Source organism: Sinocyclocheilus anshuiensis, unplaced genomic scaffold (genome assembly GCF_001515605.1).
Source record: "Sinocyclocheilus anshuiensis isolate Anshui unplaced genomic scaffold, SAMN03320099.WGS_v1.1 scaffold1236, whole genome shotgun sequence".
Lineage (NCBI taxonomy): Eukaryota > Metazoa > Chordata > Actinopteri > Cypriniformes > Cyprinidae > Sinocyclocheilus > Sinocyclocheilus anshuiensis.
In genome coordinates, this window is record NW_015546096.1 from 59,378 (window position 1) to 76,547 (window position 17,170).

The following is a 17,170-nucleotide window of genomic DNA, read 5'->3' on the forward strand; positions in this document are numbered from 1 at the left end:
GAGATAAAAAGTCGAAATTATGAGAGAGAATGTCGAAATTATGACTTAAGTCATAATTACGAGGTAAAAAGTCGAAATTATGACTTAAAAAGTCGAAATTATGAGATTTAAAAAGTCAAAATTATGACTTATTGCTGGCTCACTGATCTACACGACACACGATTATGGAAGGCCAGGTCTAATAATGTGAACACTTTAAGGAGTATTTTATATGGAATTTTAAACCTGGTTTGATGATATTATTGCCTTAATTAGCGGAACGGCATGGAATACTGAGCAAACCCACTCTTGAAAGGATTTTAAGCAAAGAATTGCATCACCCCACGTAAGTCACAAAATGATTACAGAAGTAGGCCTATTGCACATAAAGAATCACAAAATCAAAAGATTATAATTCACGTAGCATGTAGCCTAGATGTGAAGGATCCAGCATCATGTTCAGAATGTAAGCATTGACTTGGGAGCATAAAACGTTCTTTAACAATATACTATGAGAAAATTAGAACACTGTGAAAATGTTGAAGTTTGCAGATGCAAGTTATAATAATAATGATGTAGCATGTATGGAAACCAACATTTTACTTCATACACCATAATGCCACAAAAAATATTAATCGGGTCAGTTTTAATGCATAAACACGTCATGAAACTGTATTTTTATTATACGTGTTTACTACATGTTTAATAGTAATAAGGTACCATGCTGATGTGATGTGCATATAGGTCCAAGTCTGATTTTTTTGTAAAATAAGAAATTATATGTGTAAAAAGTTTTGATATCCACAACACACACACACACACACACACACATATATAATGTAATATATACATATTACATTTTTTTTTATTTAACTGTAGCATAGACCTGGAGTTTAAAGGCAAAACTAACTATAGTTATTATAGATCGAAATAGGTGAGATTAAAAGTAAAATAACATAGGCTACTACTGTCAGTCCATTAGATGAGCAAATGTCACTAAATTTTGTCTGTCACTTCCCCAAGTGTCCACCAGATGTCACCTGTAGTCTAACATGGAATTTTAACTTGGCTCACCTATCATTTATTAACGTCCTCGCTCAATTAGTGTATTTTTAATGTTATAAATCATATTTATAATGTATTATGCATACCAAAAATGTAATTCTCTTCATTGCACATTTTCTGTGATTTGGTTACCTGGTTCCATGATTCATTTAACTGTAGCATAGACCTGGTGTTTAAAGGCAAAACTAACTATCGTTATTATAGATCGAAATAGCTGAGATTACAAGTAAAATAACATAGGCTACTACTGTCAGTCCATTTGATGAGCAGATGTCACTAAATTTTGTCTGTCACTTCCCCAAGTGTCCACCAGATGTCACCTGTAGTCTAACATGGAATTTTAACTTGGCTCACCTATCATTTATTAACGTCCTCGCTCAATTAGTGTATTTTTAATGTTATAAATCATATTTATAATGTATTATGCATACCAAAAATGTAATTCTCTTCATTGCACATTTTCTGTGATTTGGTTACCTGGTTCCATGATTCATGCTCTGTGTGATTCTCCTGCTACACACACAGCTTTCCAGACATCTACTAACTCTGTTTCAATACATATTTCCTTACAGGAAGAGCTTGATGAGATTGTCTTAGCTTGGAACAATCACAGAATACTGCCGTCCACAACTCACGGTCAACGGTCACCAGACCATCCATCATGTATGCAGTGTCTCATCTATATGGAGCCACAGACCACCTGCAGAAGGCAGAAGGTTGTTTAGAAGAGTGTGTTTTCAAGGACTTTCCATGCGATGAAGACATTAACACATGTGTTAATGTCTTCATCGCATGGAAAGTCCTTGAAAACACACTTTTCTAAACAGACTGGAACCTTCTGCAGGTGGTCTGTGGCTCCATATAGATGAGACACTGCATACATGATGGATGGTCGGCCATGTGGTGACCGTGAGTTGTGGACGGGCCGTATTCTGTGATTGTTCCAAGCATTTGAGATATGGGTCAGTAGTGAAGACAAACAAGTTATGTTTTAACAAGGGAATGGTTTAATTTCCCCAATTTCCCCAATTCCAAAATTGCAATTGAAAAATAAAAAAAAATTTAAATAAACTGTAGCATACTTGTGTTATAGTAATGACAGAACAGTGATGATGAGAATAAAAACAAAAGGAAAGCTTTGTATAATATGTGCATTAAAGTAGAAAAACTTCTTTTTATGAACATACATGACAAATTACTGTAGAAACTTTGTAACTGGAATAACAAAAAGGCCTTTTTGTTGTTGCCTTGTGCCTCAAGAGAGAATATTAACAGGAACTTCGGAAATATGAACATGTAAAACACAACTTGAGGATTAAAAACAAAAAATAAAGCTGGCTTTGACCTCAATTATGTTGTTTAAGCTTAACTTCAGTTCCTTCCTAAATAGTAAGTCTATACTAAGTGTACTAGACTATATCCATGACCCATATGTTGCTCTCTAACACTTTGTTCATTTCATGGCGAAACTCTGGGTAGTTATCATAATTCACAGGCAGCTCCAGGTAACAGCCACATGTGTGTGCAATGGGTCTTCTCTGAAAGCCTTCCAATTGTGTGAAGCTAACGGTGATGTTCTTTCCAAGGAACAAATCTGACCCGGTGCAAAACCGAAGGAAGAGGGACAGGTGTTGTTTATCTGATTCTCTAAGAAATGTACTTAGATACCTGCCAGTCTGTTTCTGTTGTTCATTCATCGTAGCAGGGTAAGCTATTGATTTCATGACCTTTCTTGATGTCGGTTGGAGTTCATTATAGGCAGCTGCAATGTCCTGGAGCTCAATTCTCATAGGTGCAAGCACATAATGCCACTGCTCTATCACAAACGCAGGTTCTTGAATCAGCTTCTGATGTGCCATTTCCTCCAAGAGCTGCTCGATATTATCTGCTGTTGGGACTCTTCGACAGTTATGATGATCCATGACCTCAAACAGCTCTTCTTTGTCCACATCTTCAAAATGTGTACGGCATGATTCTAGGATCACTCTGTCTGATTCTGTAACATACTTGAGAAAGCAGTCCACAAGACTTGTCGTGACACATCCATGGGCTGCCTGTTCCAGCAATACAGGTGCTATTTTTACAGGCAGGTACTTCTCTTTTTGCCAACCAAATGCAATGATTCGGCCAATGCTTTCCCACTCTTGTTGACCAAAGTCATGTCGTAGATAAGGGACCTTAAAACTATTTCCCAAAGTGCACTGCTCATAAAAGTCATTCCAAAACTCGGAAAGCACATCCCTCAAAACCCCCCCTTCATCAACAGCATTTTCCAGCCGTCCATCAGGAAGAATGACTTTCATAGATATGTTATCTGTCAAGACACTTTTGTCACAAAAATGTGCAATAAGCTGTTGAAGGGCCTGGCCGCGATGAATAACAATAATTTTCTTCACCCTTTCACTCTGAACAAACGGCTCCAGTGAGTTATCAATTGGAGAAGGAACAGAATATGATTCCTCTAAAAGAGGTAAGGTGTCATCAAGCGCAGTGTCTTCCAGCCCAGAGATGTGCCCTGTGGAGACTGTTACAGTGCCACTATCCTCCAGATTGTCCACCTCTGGCTGTCTGGCTGCATCAATCTCAATCACACTTGATACATCAGTCACGCTAGTTATGGAGTCGGACAAAAAAACATCATCACTGCCTGCTGCAAATACAGTGCTACTGCCTACATAAACAAGGTCTGGCTCTACATTCTCAGTCAACACAGGGTATTGGCTGGTACGTGTGGGAGACCAGGAATCTTGCATGTTTTCCACTCTCTGCACAATTGTTTCGCTGCTGAAGTGGAACTGTGTGTCTGACTGTGTGTCACTAGGGATGATTTTCTTCTTGGTTGTCAAGTAAAAACGCAAGACTGGTAATTTGGTCTGCTCATAAAGTTCTCCAACTGTAATCTGGTCATCTACTGCTTGCTCTTTAAAGTCTGTTACATCAACCACAAAATCTGTGAAGTTTCCCTCTGAACTTTTCTCATCAGGAAAAAACAAATTGACAGCTTTTTCAAGTAGATCCTTTTTTCTAGTGTCCTTTGACACACAAATTTTCCGTGTACCCCCACCTTTTTTTGTTCGTACCTGAGTAAACTTCCCTTCTCGAAAATGCATCCATCCCATCTCAATTTTTCGCATACTCTTTTGACACACTTTTTTCACATACATTGTCAGTGTCACCTTTGCTTCTTGCTAGCCTGGTTCTCAGCCGATCAAAAAGTTTAGCTTTTCGGCCACTGGGATCGTGTTCTTTTCGCCTGCAGTATTGATGAACAGCCAGTCGGTCACCATAGGAAGGCAGATAATCCTTCAGCTGGTCATCTGTCATAAACTGTATGACACTGCAGTCAATCTGCAAAAAGAATATACTTTAAAACACTTTAAATATAAGTTTACCATTCTCTGATGACAGTGACCCTGTGAGGTATAATTCAGAAATATTATTGATTCAACTGAAGTGACATTGGATGAGAACTGAGCTGAGATGGACAATGACATTACTGCAGAGCTGCTTTATAGCTGGATTGAACTCATTTCATAACTGATCTTAAACTGTTTTAAATGTAACTGAATTAACGCTGAACTGACTTCAGCTGAACAATCTCACTATTTATTATTTTTAAAGACCATAATTTTCCCGTTTCTTACTGCAAGCTGCTTTAAAACAATATGTATTGAGCACTATAGAAATAAAGGTGACTTGGATTGACTATAATGTATAAGGAATAATGTACAGTCAACTGGTTGTTATAGAGTTATAGAGGCGGTTTGTTTTTTAATCCAGAGACATGATTACTGAGTACTCAGTATATCTAGAAAGAAACAAGACAGAGCAGTTTAAGCACTTCTACTGGAGAATATTATTTAAACAGAATATATTGTTCCAAAGTTTCTCTGTGACAATTTTTAGGTACTGCACGTGTGATAGGCTACATATATACTTATTAGTTTCATGAATACCTTATCCTGTTGCATTCGCTGTATGATGTCGTCAGAAACGTTTCTTGACTTCAAAAAGTCATAAAGGTCATCCATCCTAGAAGACAAAATGATGTATATGATAATACCTCCAATGCTGGTTATCAACATAAACGGCTAGAGCTGCTATCAGATCGGTCCGTGCTGCATCTAGTGGACGGTGCGACTTGAACGAACAATAGAAATCACAACGAGAAATCCGTCTTATGATTTGGTTCGATATCAAAACTTTTTACACATATAATTTCTTATTTTACAAAAAATCAGACTTGGACCTATATGCACATCACATCAACATGGTACCTTATTACTATTAAACATGTAGTAAACACGTATAATAAAAAATACAATTTCATGACAGTACTAAACGTGTTTATGCATTAAAACTGACCCGATTAATATTTTTTGTTGACATTATGGTGTATGAAGTAACATGTTGGTTTCCATACATGCTACATCATCATTATTATAACTTGCATCTGCAAATTTCAACATTTTCACAGTGTTCTAATTTTCCCATAGTATATTGTTAAAGAACGTTTTATGCTCCCAAGTCAATGCTTACATTCTGAACATGATATGATGCTGGATCATTCACATCTAGGCTACATATGCTACATGAATTATAATCTTTTGATTTTGTGATTCTTTATGTGCAATGGGCCTACTTCTGTAATCATTTTGACTTACGTGGGGTAATGCAATTCTTTGCTTAAAATCCTTTCAAGAGTGGGTTTGCTCAGTGTTCCGCTAATTAAGGCAATAATATCATCAAACCAGGTTTAAAATTCCATATAAAATACTCCTTAAAGTGTTCACATTATTAGACCTGGCCTTCCATAATCGTGTGTCGTGTAGATCAGTGAGCCAGCAATGTCATAATTTTGACTTTTTAAATCTCATAATTTCGACTTTTTAAGTCATAATTTAGACTTTTTAAGTCATACTTTCGACTTTTTATCTCGTAATTATGACTTAGTAAGTCATAATTTCAACTTTTTATCTCGTAATTATGACTTAGTAAGTCATAATTTCAACTTTTTATCTCGTAATTATGACTTAAGTATGTCATAATTTCGACTTTTTAAGGCATGATTTTTTTTTCTTACGTGGCGGAAATGGGCTTCCATACATTATTTGGCGAATGTGAAAATTTTCACGTTCAAGCTTTGAATATTAACACGTTATAACTGCGTTTATCCCTTTTTTATTAATGGAAAATTGTTGAAATTCTTTGAAATTTCAAATTACACATGAGTTACTCAAAAAAAAAAATAAATAAATAATGCAAATAAAAAACTTATAAGAATATGAGAATTACCACTATTACCTCATTGGAATTAATGGAATTTAATTAAATTTCTTTGACTTTATAATTTCATAAAAAACTGCCCAAATTTATGAAACCTATGCTACATATTTGTTTCTAACAAAAGAACGTAAAAATTAAAATGAAAAGTTTTTAAAGAAAACAATTCCATTTTACTTGCATAAACTTTCAGTTTCAGATAAAAAAAGATCAATGTTTTCATGCTGCAATGTTTCGTCAATAGACGTACAAATTCATGTTCATCAACAGAATTCAGTCCCAAAAGTGTGTGAGATATGGAGAAAAGTCTAAATGTATTTTACAAAAGCTTTTTGACACTAATATAACTTAACAGATTATTTTACACAAACTACTTAATTGGACTCAGTTCATACCCGGGTCAAAATAATCTAAACATGAATGTCTCTTAAAAATAATAGCTAGATCAAAAAAAAGTTTGTCAAGACAAATTTAGGTTGGCTTGAGAAAGCCTAGCCTGAAAGTTTAAAGCAGTTAATAAAAGCAATTTAAAGCAGTGAAAATTTAGATAAGATATATGTTGATAACATGTTTCTAGCATGATTAGCATGTTTTTAGCATGATTAGCCTGTTACTAGCATATTGCTGGCATGATTAGCAAGTTACTAGCATGTTTCTAGCATGATTATCATGTTACTAACATGCTAACAAGATTAGCATGTTGCTAGCATGACTAACAAGTGACTAGCATGTTGTTAGCATTATTAGCAAGTTACTAGCATATGGCTAGCATGATTAGCAAGTTACTAGCATGTTGTTAGCATGATTGCATGCTACTAACATGTTGCTAGCATGTTTCTAGCATGATTAGTATGCTACTAGCATGTTGTTAGCATGATTAGCAAGTGACAAGCATGTTGCTAGCATGATTAGCCAGTTACTAGCATGATTAGCAAGTGACTAGCATGTCGTTAGCATTTTTATAGCATCGTTAGCATGATGCTAGCATGATTAGCATGCTACTAGCATGTTGCTAACATGATTAGCAAGTTACTAGCATGTCGCTAGAAGTCCCTTCAAGAGTGAGTTTGCTCAGTATTCCATGCCGTTCCGCTAATTAAGGCAATAATATCATCAAACCAGGTTTAAAATTCCATATAAAATACTCCTTAAAGTGTTCACATTATTAGACCTGGCCTTCCATAATCGTGTGTCGTGTAGTTCAGTGAGTCAGCAATAAGTCATAATTTTGACTTTTTAAATCTCATAATTTCGATTTTTTTTAAGTCATAATTTCGACTTTTTATCTCGTAATTATGACTTACTTAAGTCATAATTTCGACATTCTCTCTCATAATTTCGACTTTTCATCTCGTAATTTCGATTTAGTAAGTCATGATTTCGACTTTTTATCTCGTAATTATGACTTACTTAAGTCATAATTTCGACATTCTCTCTCATAATTTCGACTTTTCATCTCGTAATTTCGATTTAGTAAGTCATGATTTCGACTTTTTATCTCGTAATTATGACTTACTTAAGTCATAATTTCGACATTCTCTCTCATAATTTCGACTTTTTATCTCGTAATTTCGATTTAGTAAGTCATAATTTCGACTTTTTATCTTGTAATTTCGACTTAGTAAGTCATAATTTCGATTTTTTATCTCGTAATTATGACTTAAGTATGTCATAATTTCGACTTTTTAAGGCATGATTTTTTTTTCTTACCTGGCGGAAACGGGCTTCCATACAGAAGCCATGAGACTCCATTGACAAAAAAATCACCAGGTAGGATTATTTATTTACTTGTTAGAACTCCATCTAGTGGTCTTTGATGGTCTAAACTTAATATCAATGATATACCATGTCTTTTATTCAATTTATGTCATTTTATCATTTTTTTAACGTTTAAAAATGTACAAACACAAGAACGAAGACTTTCAGATTAGTGGCTCAGATTAGAAAAAGCTATTTGGTTCCACTGAGGTTGTGTTAACCACATTCTGGTGGCCATTATGAAATCACATGAGCTGCATTTCTATAAAAAAATGGTCCAGTGGAGGTTGCCTGACCATTTTGAATTCTTCTAATATTTGAGTAATTGCCTCTGTTTTTATTTTACTTATTTACGACCGTGTTTGCGTCATGGAACACAACAAATTTTGGTTATACAGATGTTATGAGTTTGATATTATTCTGGTTACAGATCTTCGGATAGTAGGAAACTTCATTCATGCATTTTGATAAATGTAAATATGTACTCTAATGTGAACCTACCAAATGAATAGTATTTTACAACATTATGTTTATGAATGAAGTTGATGAGGTTTAAAACAGTGTTTTGCCACCAGAGGGGTGGTGCCCACTAGGGGGCCTCTGAAAACTTCCAAGGGGGACTTCATTACTGTAAAAATGACATAGCAACCAACTTTACATCGGAGATGGACATGAGACTCTTGTGTAATTAAGTTTTGAATGCTCAAGGCAATGTGTGTGAATTAGCATTAATTATACACACCTGATACTGTGTATAATTAAATGTATGAAAACATCGGATTGTGTTTGTATGGGTACATTTTGTTCCCTTTTTTTGTTCATCAGGTGATAAACAGTCCTCATTAAGCCTGAGCTTAATGATTTTTGGGTGTTTACAGCTGCAGTAGCGTTTACCTGCGTGCAGCAGTGAAGAGAGACCATTGTGGGGATGGTTAGGGTCCTTAACGATTTTTCTGGTTCTTGTCCTGCACCTCTCGAATTAAATGTCAAGTCAAGTTTATTTGTACAGCGCTTTTCACGATACAAATCATTGCAAAGCAACTTTACAGCAAATTAAGATTCTACAATATTTAGTGGTAGCTTAGATATCTTAAGCTAAAACGGCTTGCCATAGGGCCCTGCAGTCCTGAGATGTGGTGTTTCTGAACTAGGCTGCGGTGCTATGTGAGAGAATGCTTGTGTTGTAAAAAATAAATAAATAAATAAAGACATTAGTATAGTAACTTTTTTTTCTGAGGTGGTGGTGGTGCTACTGAGGTGGATATTGTGGACAGGTAAGAGGGCTGTGATGTGAATAGTGGTTAGATGGGGTCATGGGTGCGAATTACGGGAAGGGTTTGATCCCCCTAAAGAAGGCTCGATCCCCCCTGATGGACGTCAAAACTAGATGGGGTGGGGGGTTGGATCATATAGAAAGATGGCTAGCCGACGCGTAATATGGAGATTTAGCCTACTTGTAAATATTAATACGCATAATGTGGAGATTTACTTGTAAATATTAATATGCATTTCTATAGCCTTGGCTGGTTTTAAAATATCATTTTTGCAGCCCTTGAAATGGGTCGTATTGACATTACCCGAGCGGTTGAAGAATACGCTACAGCGTTCATTCAAAGACGTGCATTTATTGCTTGGAAGGCGCAAGAACACCTAAAATGCATGTGTAGATTCGGTCGAGTGATAAAGTTTACCTTCTTCAAATTAATGCTGTTGAACTGAATTTACGGAGCAAACGATTTGCTAAAATAACCAGTAACAACCAGTGGTGGGCCGTCAGGGCCAGCAAAGCCTTCTCTGCTGGCCTAAACACTATCAGAATCACTGATAAGTGATTTCAGTCTAGGTATATATTATGAATTCTATGTGCTATTCTTAAGTCCACTATTCCTAATGAATTTTAAAATTGTCTTTATTATTTTACCACATCCTTGTTTTGTGTTTAATATGTTGCAGATTGAAAATTCATTGCATTGACCCCTTTAATGCATCAACTGAATCGATTGAATGAATGATTGAATGACTCACAGACTTAAGACCTACTGGCGCTTTTAGTTGTATATAGAGTATCGTTTTTTGTTTTTTAAATAATTTAATATTTCACTATTTATTTGCATTTTTGTATGTTTAATTAAAATATTTCTATCTAAAGCTACTTATATTTCAGCTACTTTTCTGTAATGTCTATTCAGTGTTTTTTTTCTAAATGAACACAATGATAACCATTATCTTTAATAATAACTTTATCTTTAATCGGCAGATGTGCATGTTAATTAATTAATGTCATTAATTTGATTAATTGGTACATTAAGTAATTACCGATTACTTCATGTACCAAAAATAATATTTTTGTGGTAATAAAAACAGACCTATGCGAACAACAACCTTTAAAATGACATAAAATGCATTATATAAAAACAATGAGGCAATGATGATTGGTTAATTAATAATAATCGTATGGTTTCATTGAATAACACTGTTAAAATACATAATGTAATACAAAATAAACAATTTATGTACATTACATATTATTACAAATGCCTGCAAAGGGCGCCAAAGGCCTGGTAATTGCTGTTGTAACACTTACAGGATGATCAAATCCTTGTTTAATATTGACCAAACATTTAATTCAAATATCCACTTAATCTTTAATGTTTGGCCACCTTTTTGCGATAGAAATGCTAGCCTCTATCATTTCTTCAACAAAAACATGTGGACATCACAACCTTTACAAAAACTAATCCTTGGTTTTATCAAAGTAAAACTGCTTAATTTTCTTTTGTGTGATTTCTGAATGCTTGAGACTATAAAATCAATCAGACAACTGTATTAGTAAAATCATAGCCATAGGTGACTGTCTAGCTTCAGTTGTAATTTGTAAATAATACAATTTAATTACAAGTTAGTTATTTACTTTTATATTTTATTAAAGTTCTGTTTTGACCCCTGTAGTAGGTGTTTTATTTTTAACTTCCATAATATTTTGGGGAGGGGGCACAACAATACAATTCTGCTTAGGGCACCCATTTGGCCAGCAGCGGCCCTGGGTGTGTGGCTTGATGAAACATTGAGTGTAGAGCAGGGCAAGGCTTTTGGCAGCTGATTTGTTGATTTCAAGACTGTTTAGTGTCTTGAACTTAGGAAATAGCAGCAAGTGGAACTGGACTGCAATAATGTGATATAACAGAATTGATAAAGATTAAAAGAATAGTTCACATAAAAATGGAAAGTCTGCTGAAATTGTACTCACTCTCAGGCTTACAATGGATTATTGGGATATTATTTTCAGTTGTTTATTCTGACAGCACCCATTTACTGCCAAGGATCCATTGGTGAACAAGTATTGTAATGCTAAATTTCCCAAAAGCTGTTTCGATGAAGAAACAAACTTATCTACATTTGGGATGGCCTGAGGGTATGTAAATTTTCAGCAAATTTTTGTTTTTGGGTGAATTACGCCTTTAAAAAATCTTTAAAAAAGGCAATTCTTCCAAAAGAAGCTTGGCTCTTTCCGTCTTTGTTGTAGGATGCTTCAAGTCTACTTTTTTGCCTAGTGCCAAGTGCTTCGTAATAGCTGTGGTCTGCTTTCTACTCCTCACACTGTCCTGTAATCATCCTGCCCTTTGTTGTCTTCTTCAATATTTTGTTTCACTCATAAATATGCTACAATAAGGTAAAGTAGGCCATAACTTTGATTTCACATGGACATAATGGCATAAAGGAAAGTGTTTTGTAACATATCCGACTGTTAGGTGTATATAGCACACAAAAATAGCAAAAGGTTTCCCAAATCGCCAGGCCATATGATTGGATTTACGCAGTTTCCAGGTTCACAGGTTTTTATAGGTATGCTGGGGAAAAGTCATGTTTACGAGGTACTAATCAGGGCTTCTAGGAAGAATTCATTGGACTAGACAAAGTTTGCTATGTTTAAGTCCATGCTTAATTGCAAGTTAATGGGATATCCTGAGCAAAGCTGTGTAGTCCACTTTATGTCTGTGACATAATCACTACTTTTAACTTTTGGATGGATTGTAATTCTGGCCACAAAATTTTTACATATTTTCCACAAATTCCTTTACTGTTGTCTGTACAATAGTTCCCTGGACCTGCTATTGTTTGAGTTCTCACTGAAATGTTTGACATAGTACTATAAATCAGTTCGGACTTATCTATCCTTAAAGGGAACAACTTGAGGGTGAATAAATGATGACAGAATTTTCATTTTTGGGTGAAATAAAAGTTATTTTAAATTGTCAAATATTTCACAATATTACATTTTCCCTCTGTATTTAATCAAATAAAAACAGTCTTGGTGAGCATAAAAAAAATCTGACCAATCCCAAATTTTTGAAGGTATAGTGAATATAAAAGGAGAAATAAATAAATAAATTAATTTTAATTTAATTAATTAATCCTCACTAAGACTTCAACAACCTGAGCCTTTATATAAAATGTATTTACTTTAACATACTCTAATGAATTACGTAAAATATTTTTTCTTAGTTGTTTAAAATGTACAGTGAGGAAAAATATATTCATTGTTACCATCAACATACTTTTCTTTAATGTTTTAATCTAAATTAATTTTCAGAAACATGATTAAAAATCTTACCAATCCCAAGTTTTCAAAGGTATGGCCTATTCTAGCTTTGGGCAGTTTTAGGTACAGTCATCTGAAGTCAGATATATCATGTAGTTTGTTTATTATATTGTCCTTTGCCACTGGCCTGTGTAAATATCGTAAAGAAGCGCTCGGTGATGTATTTTCATTTGACAATTTCACAGTTAAGAACATTGGTATCTTAAAACAACGGCAGTAGGTTATGGTATTTCCCCTTTAGCCCTTCAAATACTCCTGAATAAGTAAAATGACTGTGATGAAAAAGCGCAGTGATTGAGAGTTTTGACACGTGCAAGCTGTCCGTCAGTCCGCTTGTGTGGAGCTCTTTAAATTGTCCGTCAGTGCGCGCGCGTGCGCCTGTGTCAGTGCTGAGACGAGTGCTAGAGGAGGCAGCAGTGGCGCATCTCACATATCCGCCGCTGGAATATAACGGCTGCTTTAGGATGTGAACGGGTCTCGGCCTCGTCACCGGCCAAAGCTTCTGTTTTCCCATGACAAACAGATACGAGAAGAGAGCGAGCGCGACCGAGAGTGAACGGTACAGGGGCGCGGAGAGGTCCTCGGTATTATTGTCGGGGTTGTCGGAGCCGTATTTGTTTTGCTCGCGGAGATGAGGCGGGGGGTAGCGAGTCGCTACAAAATCGTTGGGCTCCGGCCAAGCATTGCTCTGTTTTAGCACCTATATAGCGCCGCGCTTGCGTTTTCATCGTCAACTGACTCGTTTGATCGTCACGGTTTGCATCGCAGAAAAATAATGCAGCTGTCTCGAGGACATCTGTGAGATTTGCGGACTGCTGTTGCCGCTGCCATGACAGACGCAGGCTTTACCGAGCAGGCGGTGTGAGAGAAGCACGGCCCCAGCTGTAGCAGCACGGCCAACGTGGGCTGCGTTTACCGGGGGAGATTAAATCTGTACATACTTTCCGCGTTATTCCTCTTTAATCGTGTGCATTCTCAGGGAAAATGTCCTCTCGGTCTGCTTTATCGTCTGCGAACGACCGGAGCACAGATCATGTAAGTATCATCATTTCAAATGAATTATTGTTGTAATATATCATCTCAGCGCCCCGTTTCCACTCATACCCTACAACGCCCAGTATTTAACGTCAGGTGAACCGTCATTTTTGCAGCCTGATAGCCTACATTCATTGCCTGATATCGCTCATGGGAGGATGGAGAGGCAGGATACAGTGGCCCATGTACGCGTAGCAGGTTCTTTGGCAAAATGGGCCGCATCCTTGAATGTGCAAAGCAGCAAAAGATTCAATGCAAAGCGCGCAGGCAGTAGAGCTCAGGCCATCCGCATAGTGTACACATCAAGCGCATCATCTGCGCACTAGCGCCATGCGCTCTCAGCGCGCTCTTCTCCCAGAGAGCGGTTTTGCTTCATTGGCAGAATTTGCGGGAGAAAAGCTAGGAAACGTTCTGTCTCTGCAGATGAGGGAATGAATATAACTATGCCGGGGCACCCGAATCAACTAGGGAGGGCGGAGGGAGGTTTTAGCGTTAGCTGTGATCTGCCGTTCGCGTACAGCACCGCGCTCCATAAACAGACGCACTGGCTGGTGTAGTGGCCTACCAGTTCTGCGCCAACAAATTACACTGTAGTTCATGAACTGACCTAGACTTGTGTTTGCTAATGTATTATTATTATTATTAGTAGTAGTTGTAGTAGTAGTAGTATGTATTGTTGCTTTATTAGTAAACCAAATCTAAAACAATTATTGTTTATTAAAAAAACACTCATGTGATGGTAATGCTCAGTAAATATATCACTCACTATAAATTTGAAAGCTAGCACCAAGGTAAAACTAACCTAAAGGTAATAGTGTGTTAAACTAACCAATTTTTATATAATGGACCTGGTTCTTGATGTCTTAGTTAGGAAATGATAATGCAGTTTTGTTTGCATTTGAACTTTGTCTGCCTGAAAATATATAAAATTATTAATTCCTTTCTCTTTATATATATAGATTTTTTAAAATTTTTTGAAAGAAGTCCCTTATGCTTACAAATGCTGCATTTAATCAAAAATACAGTAAAACAGTAACAAAATACAGAAAAACAGTAATAATATTACAGCTTAAATTAACTATTTTTTTAAGTGATTGCAAAGCTTTATTTTCAGCAACCACCTCAGAATCTTCAGTGTCATGATGCTTCAGAAATTATTGTAATATGCTGATATGGGGCTCAAGAAACATTTCCTATTGTTATCAATGTTGTCTTGTAATTAAAAAAATTCCTTCAGACACCATTGTTCTTTAGAACTGCCAAAACAATCACAGGATTCTGGGATACATCTAAAAGAATACATCTATGCCATCAAAAACCATCTAGATGAAGGCATCTTAGTATGTGACAAATGTATATGCATGTACCTTATTGAGCCAGAACTGGACTAAGATTATTTAACACCCACCTATGCTCTCTCCTGGCTGGATTTTCCCCAAGAGACGCTTTTCATAAGAACTATGATAATTATCTATGATTCTTTCTTTCTTTCGTTCTTTCTTTCTTTTTAACTAAGAATGAGAGCTAGTGCACAGTATGTGCTATTTGGCATATTTTGTATATAGTGTGTGTGAGGTACTGTAGAATCCAGCAGGAGCAGGGCAGGGCATCGTGAGTAATTTATTCAATCCCTGAGCTGTAATCCTGTGGTCAACGGTGCAGATGGGGACCTGGGCATGTTTTGATTTTTGTTTTGGAAACTTTACCAGATGTTAGCCTGAGTGTTCAGGGCTCAGTCAGGTTTAAATGTGCTAATCTAAATAGAAAGTTTAGTTTCAGCGGCGACAGACTAAAACCCCCATGGCAAAGTAAGTTAATCCTGTATTATAGGGCAGAATTACTCACACACCAATGCTGACCTCCGTTTTCCCGCACACTCTCGTCTACCATCATTACATTAATAATATTAATGATAAAAATGTAGTTTTCATGTTTATTATAAGCAAGCTGAATTATCTTAATTTCCCCTTACATTTATGTATTTCTTCATAATTTTAGACCCTTAAATTGCACATATGCCATCGGTGAAATGTTAATTAAATGTAACTGTTTTGGCCCTTCAAAACTTTTCTTGGTTGTCAAAATTTTGATGCATCATTATTTAACATTGTTCTTTTTAGAAATGCTCAGAATACAGTTTAACCAATCAATCAATCAATAAATTCTAACTGCGAGATGCTACAACAGATGTGTGGCTCATCTACATACATGTAGACTGATTTTTGTGTGTAAAGTAAGAGCTTAAACAGTAAATGAGTTTCCTACTTGAAACTCTCCCATTTAGTTTCTTTCTTAAAGGCACAATATGTAAGATTTTTGTATTAAAATATCCAAAAACCACTAGAACAGTGTTATATATTTTGCTGACTTGTGTACTTACATTATCCCAAATGTTTCGAAGAATGTTTAAATCCAGAGAAATAAGCTATTTTAACTCGTGACACGGACCGTGTCCATAGTGTCATTGTGTCGCCTGCCAATGATGTCATAACCCCTCGATTTCCTGGTTTTGTTTTGTAGTAGATATGGAAACACCAAAGACGCTTTAATATGTTGTGCGTTTGAATAGACCGGTGATGACCGCACAGAGTAGCATAATAACAGAACTTTCAAATGTATCTAGTATGATAAAACAGCGCTGCTTTTTTCCCTCCACATACGCACGACCGGAAGAGAAGCGGAAGTGGTCGACTGTGGCATAATAAAAGCTCCGCTGCTTTCGAGCCGTACGTGTGTCCCGCTCGTTCAGCGGCCTCGTTTCGCTTCGACGGCTTTCAGCCTCACCCTGCTTCATTCTACTACGTTAATAAATCATTAGCTCATCCATGAACATTATTTCTGCTCGAGTCCCGTCGGATTGCATCGGCTGTGGGGACGAAGACGACAACTCCCATGATTCACGGCGTCATCAAACTATGCCTTTGTCTATTTGTTTATTTTGAATACGCACCCTCCAGCAACGAAAATTACATATTGTGCCTTTAAACTGTGGTCAAGTTTACCTTAAGGCACTTATGGAATTCATTGGATTCAAGTCTGTATTTATAACATGCAAATTTGCCATGTTTAGTAAAATGAAGTTTCTTGATTTGGAAGTGACCTGTAATTGAACTATGCTTCATGCTGCTTCGCTACACTATTGACAATGGACCCACTTTGTCGTTGAAATTTTCACTAATGCAGCTTTACAGTAACAGTGTGCCAGCTTTTCTAGAAGCAGAAAATTGTTAAAAGATAAATTATCCATTTTCGTCAAGATCTGGAAACCAATAAGACTGTTCTTACAGGCAGACTAAATATATTGGATTACATCTCTTTTAATCAAACTGTCTGAATATACACTATTTGGATAGCTGTTGTTGCCATCCATCAGGATAAAAATCGTATATTAACACGCTGTTGCTCATGCACAACATTCCTGATTTTAAAGCACTTGAAGTAACCTTTTCC

General features: G+C 36.3%; 1 protein-coding gene and 1 pseudogene across 3 annotated transcripts in view; one reads left to right on the top strand and one right to left on the bottom strand.

Moving 5' to 3' along the window:
• Positions 1-2,382: 2,382 nt before the first annotated feature.
• On the bottom strand, positions 2,383-8,050 carry LOC107700227 (uncharacterized; annotated as a pseudogene).
• A 5,027-nt stretch (positions 8,051-13,077) lies between these two features.
• Positions 13,078-17,170, top strand: part of LOC107700234 (MAP/microtubule affinity-regulating kinase 4-like) — a 46,184-nt gene continuing 42,091 nt past the window's right edge. For all 3 annotated transcript variants that reach the window (XM_016501819.1, XM_016501821.1, XM_016501820.1), the window contains exon 1: positions 13,078-13,720. In XM_016501819.1, coding sequence (XP_016357305.1) covers positions 13,670-13,720 — 51 coding nt within the window. In that variant the 5' untranslated portion in view covers positions 13,078-13,669. The remainder of the gene's footprint in view (positions 13,721-17,170) is intronic.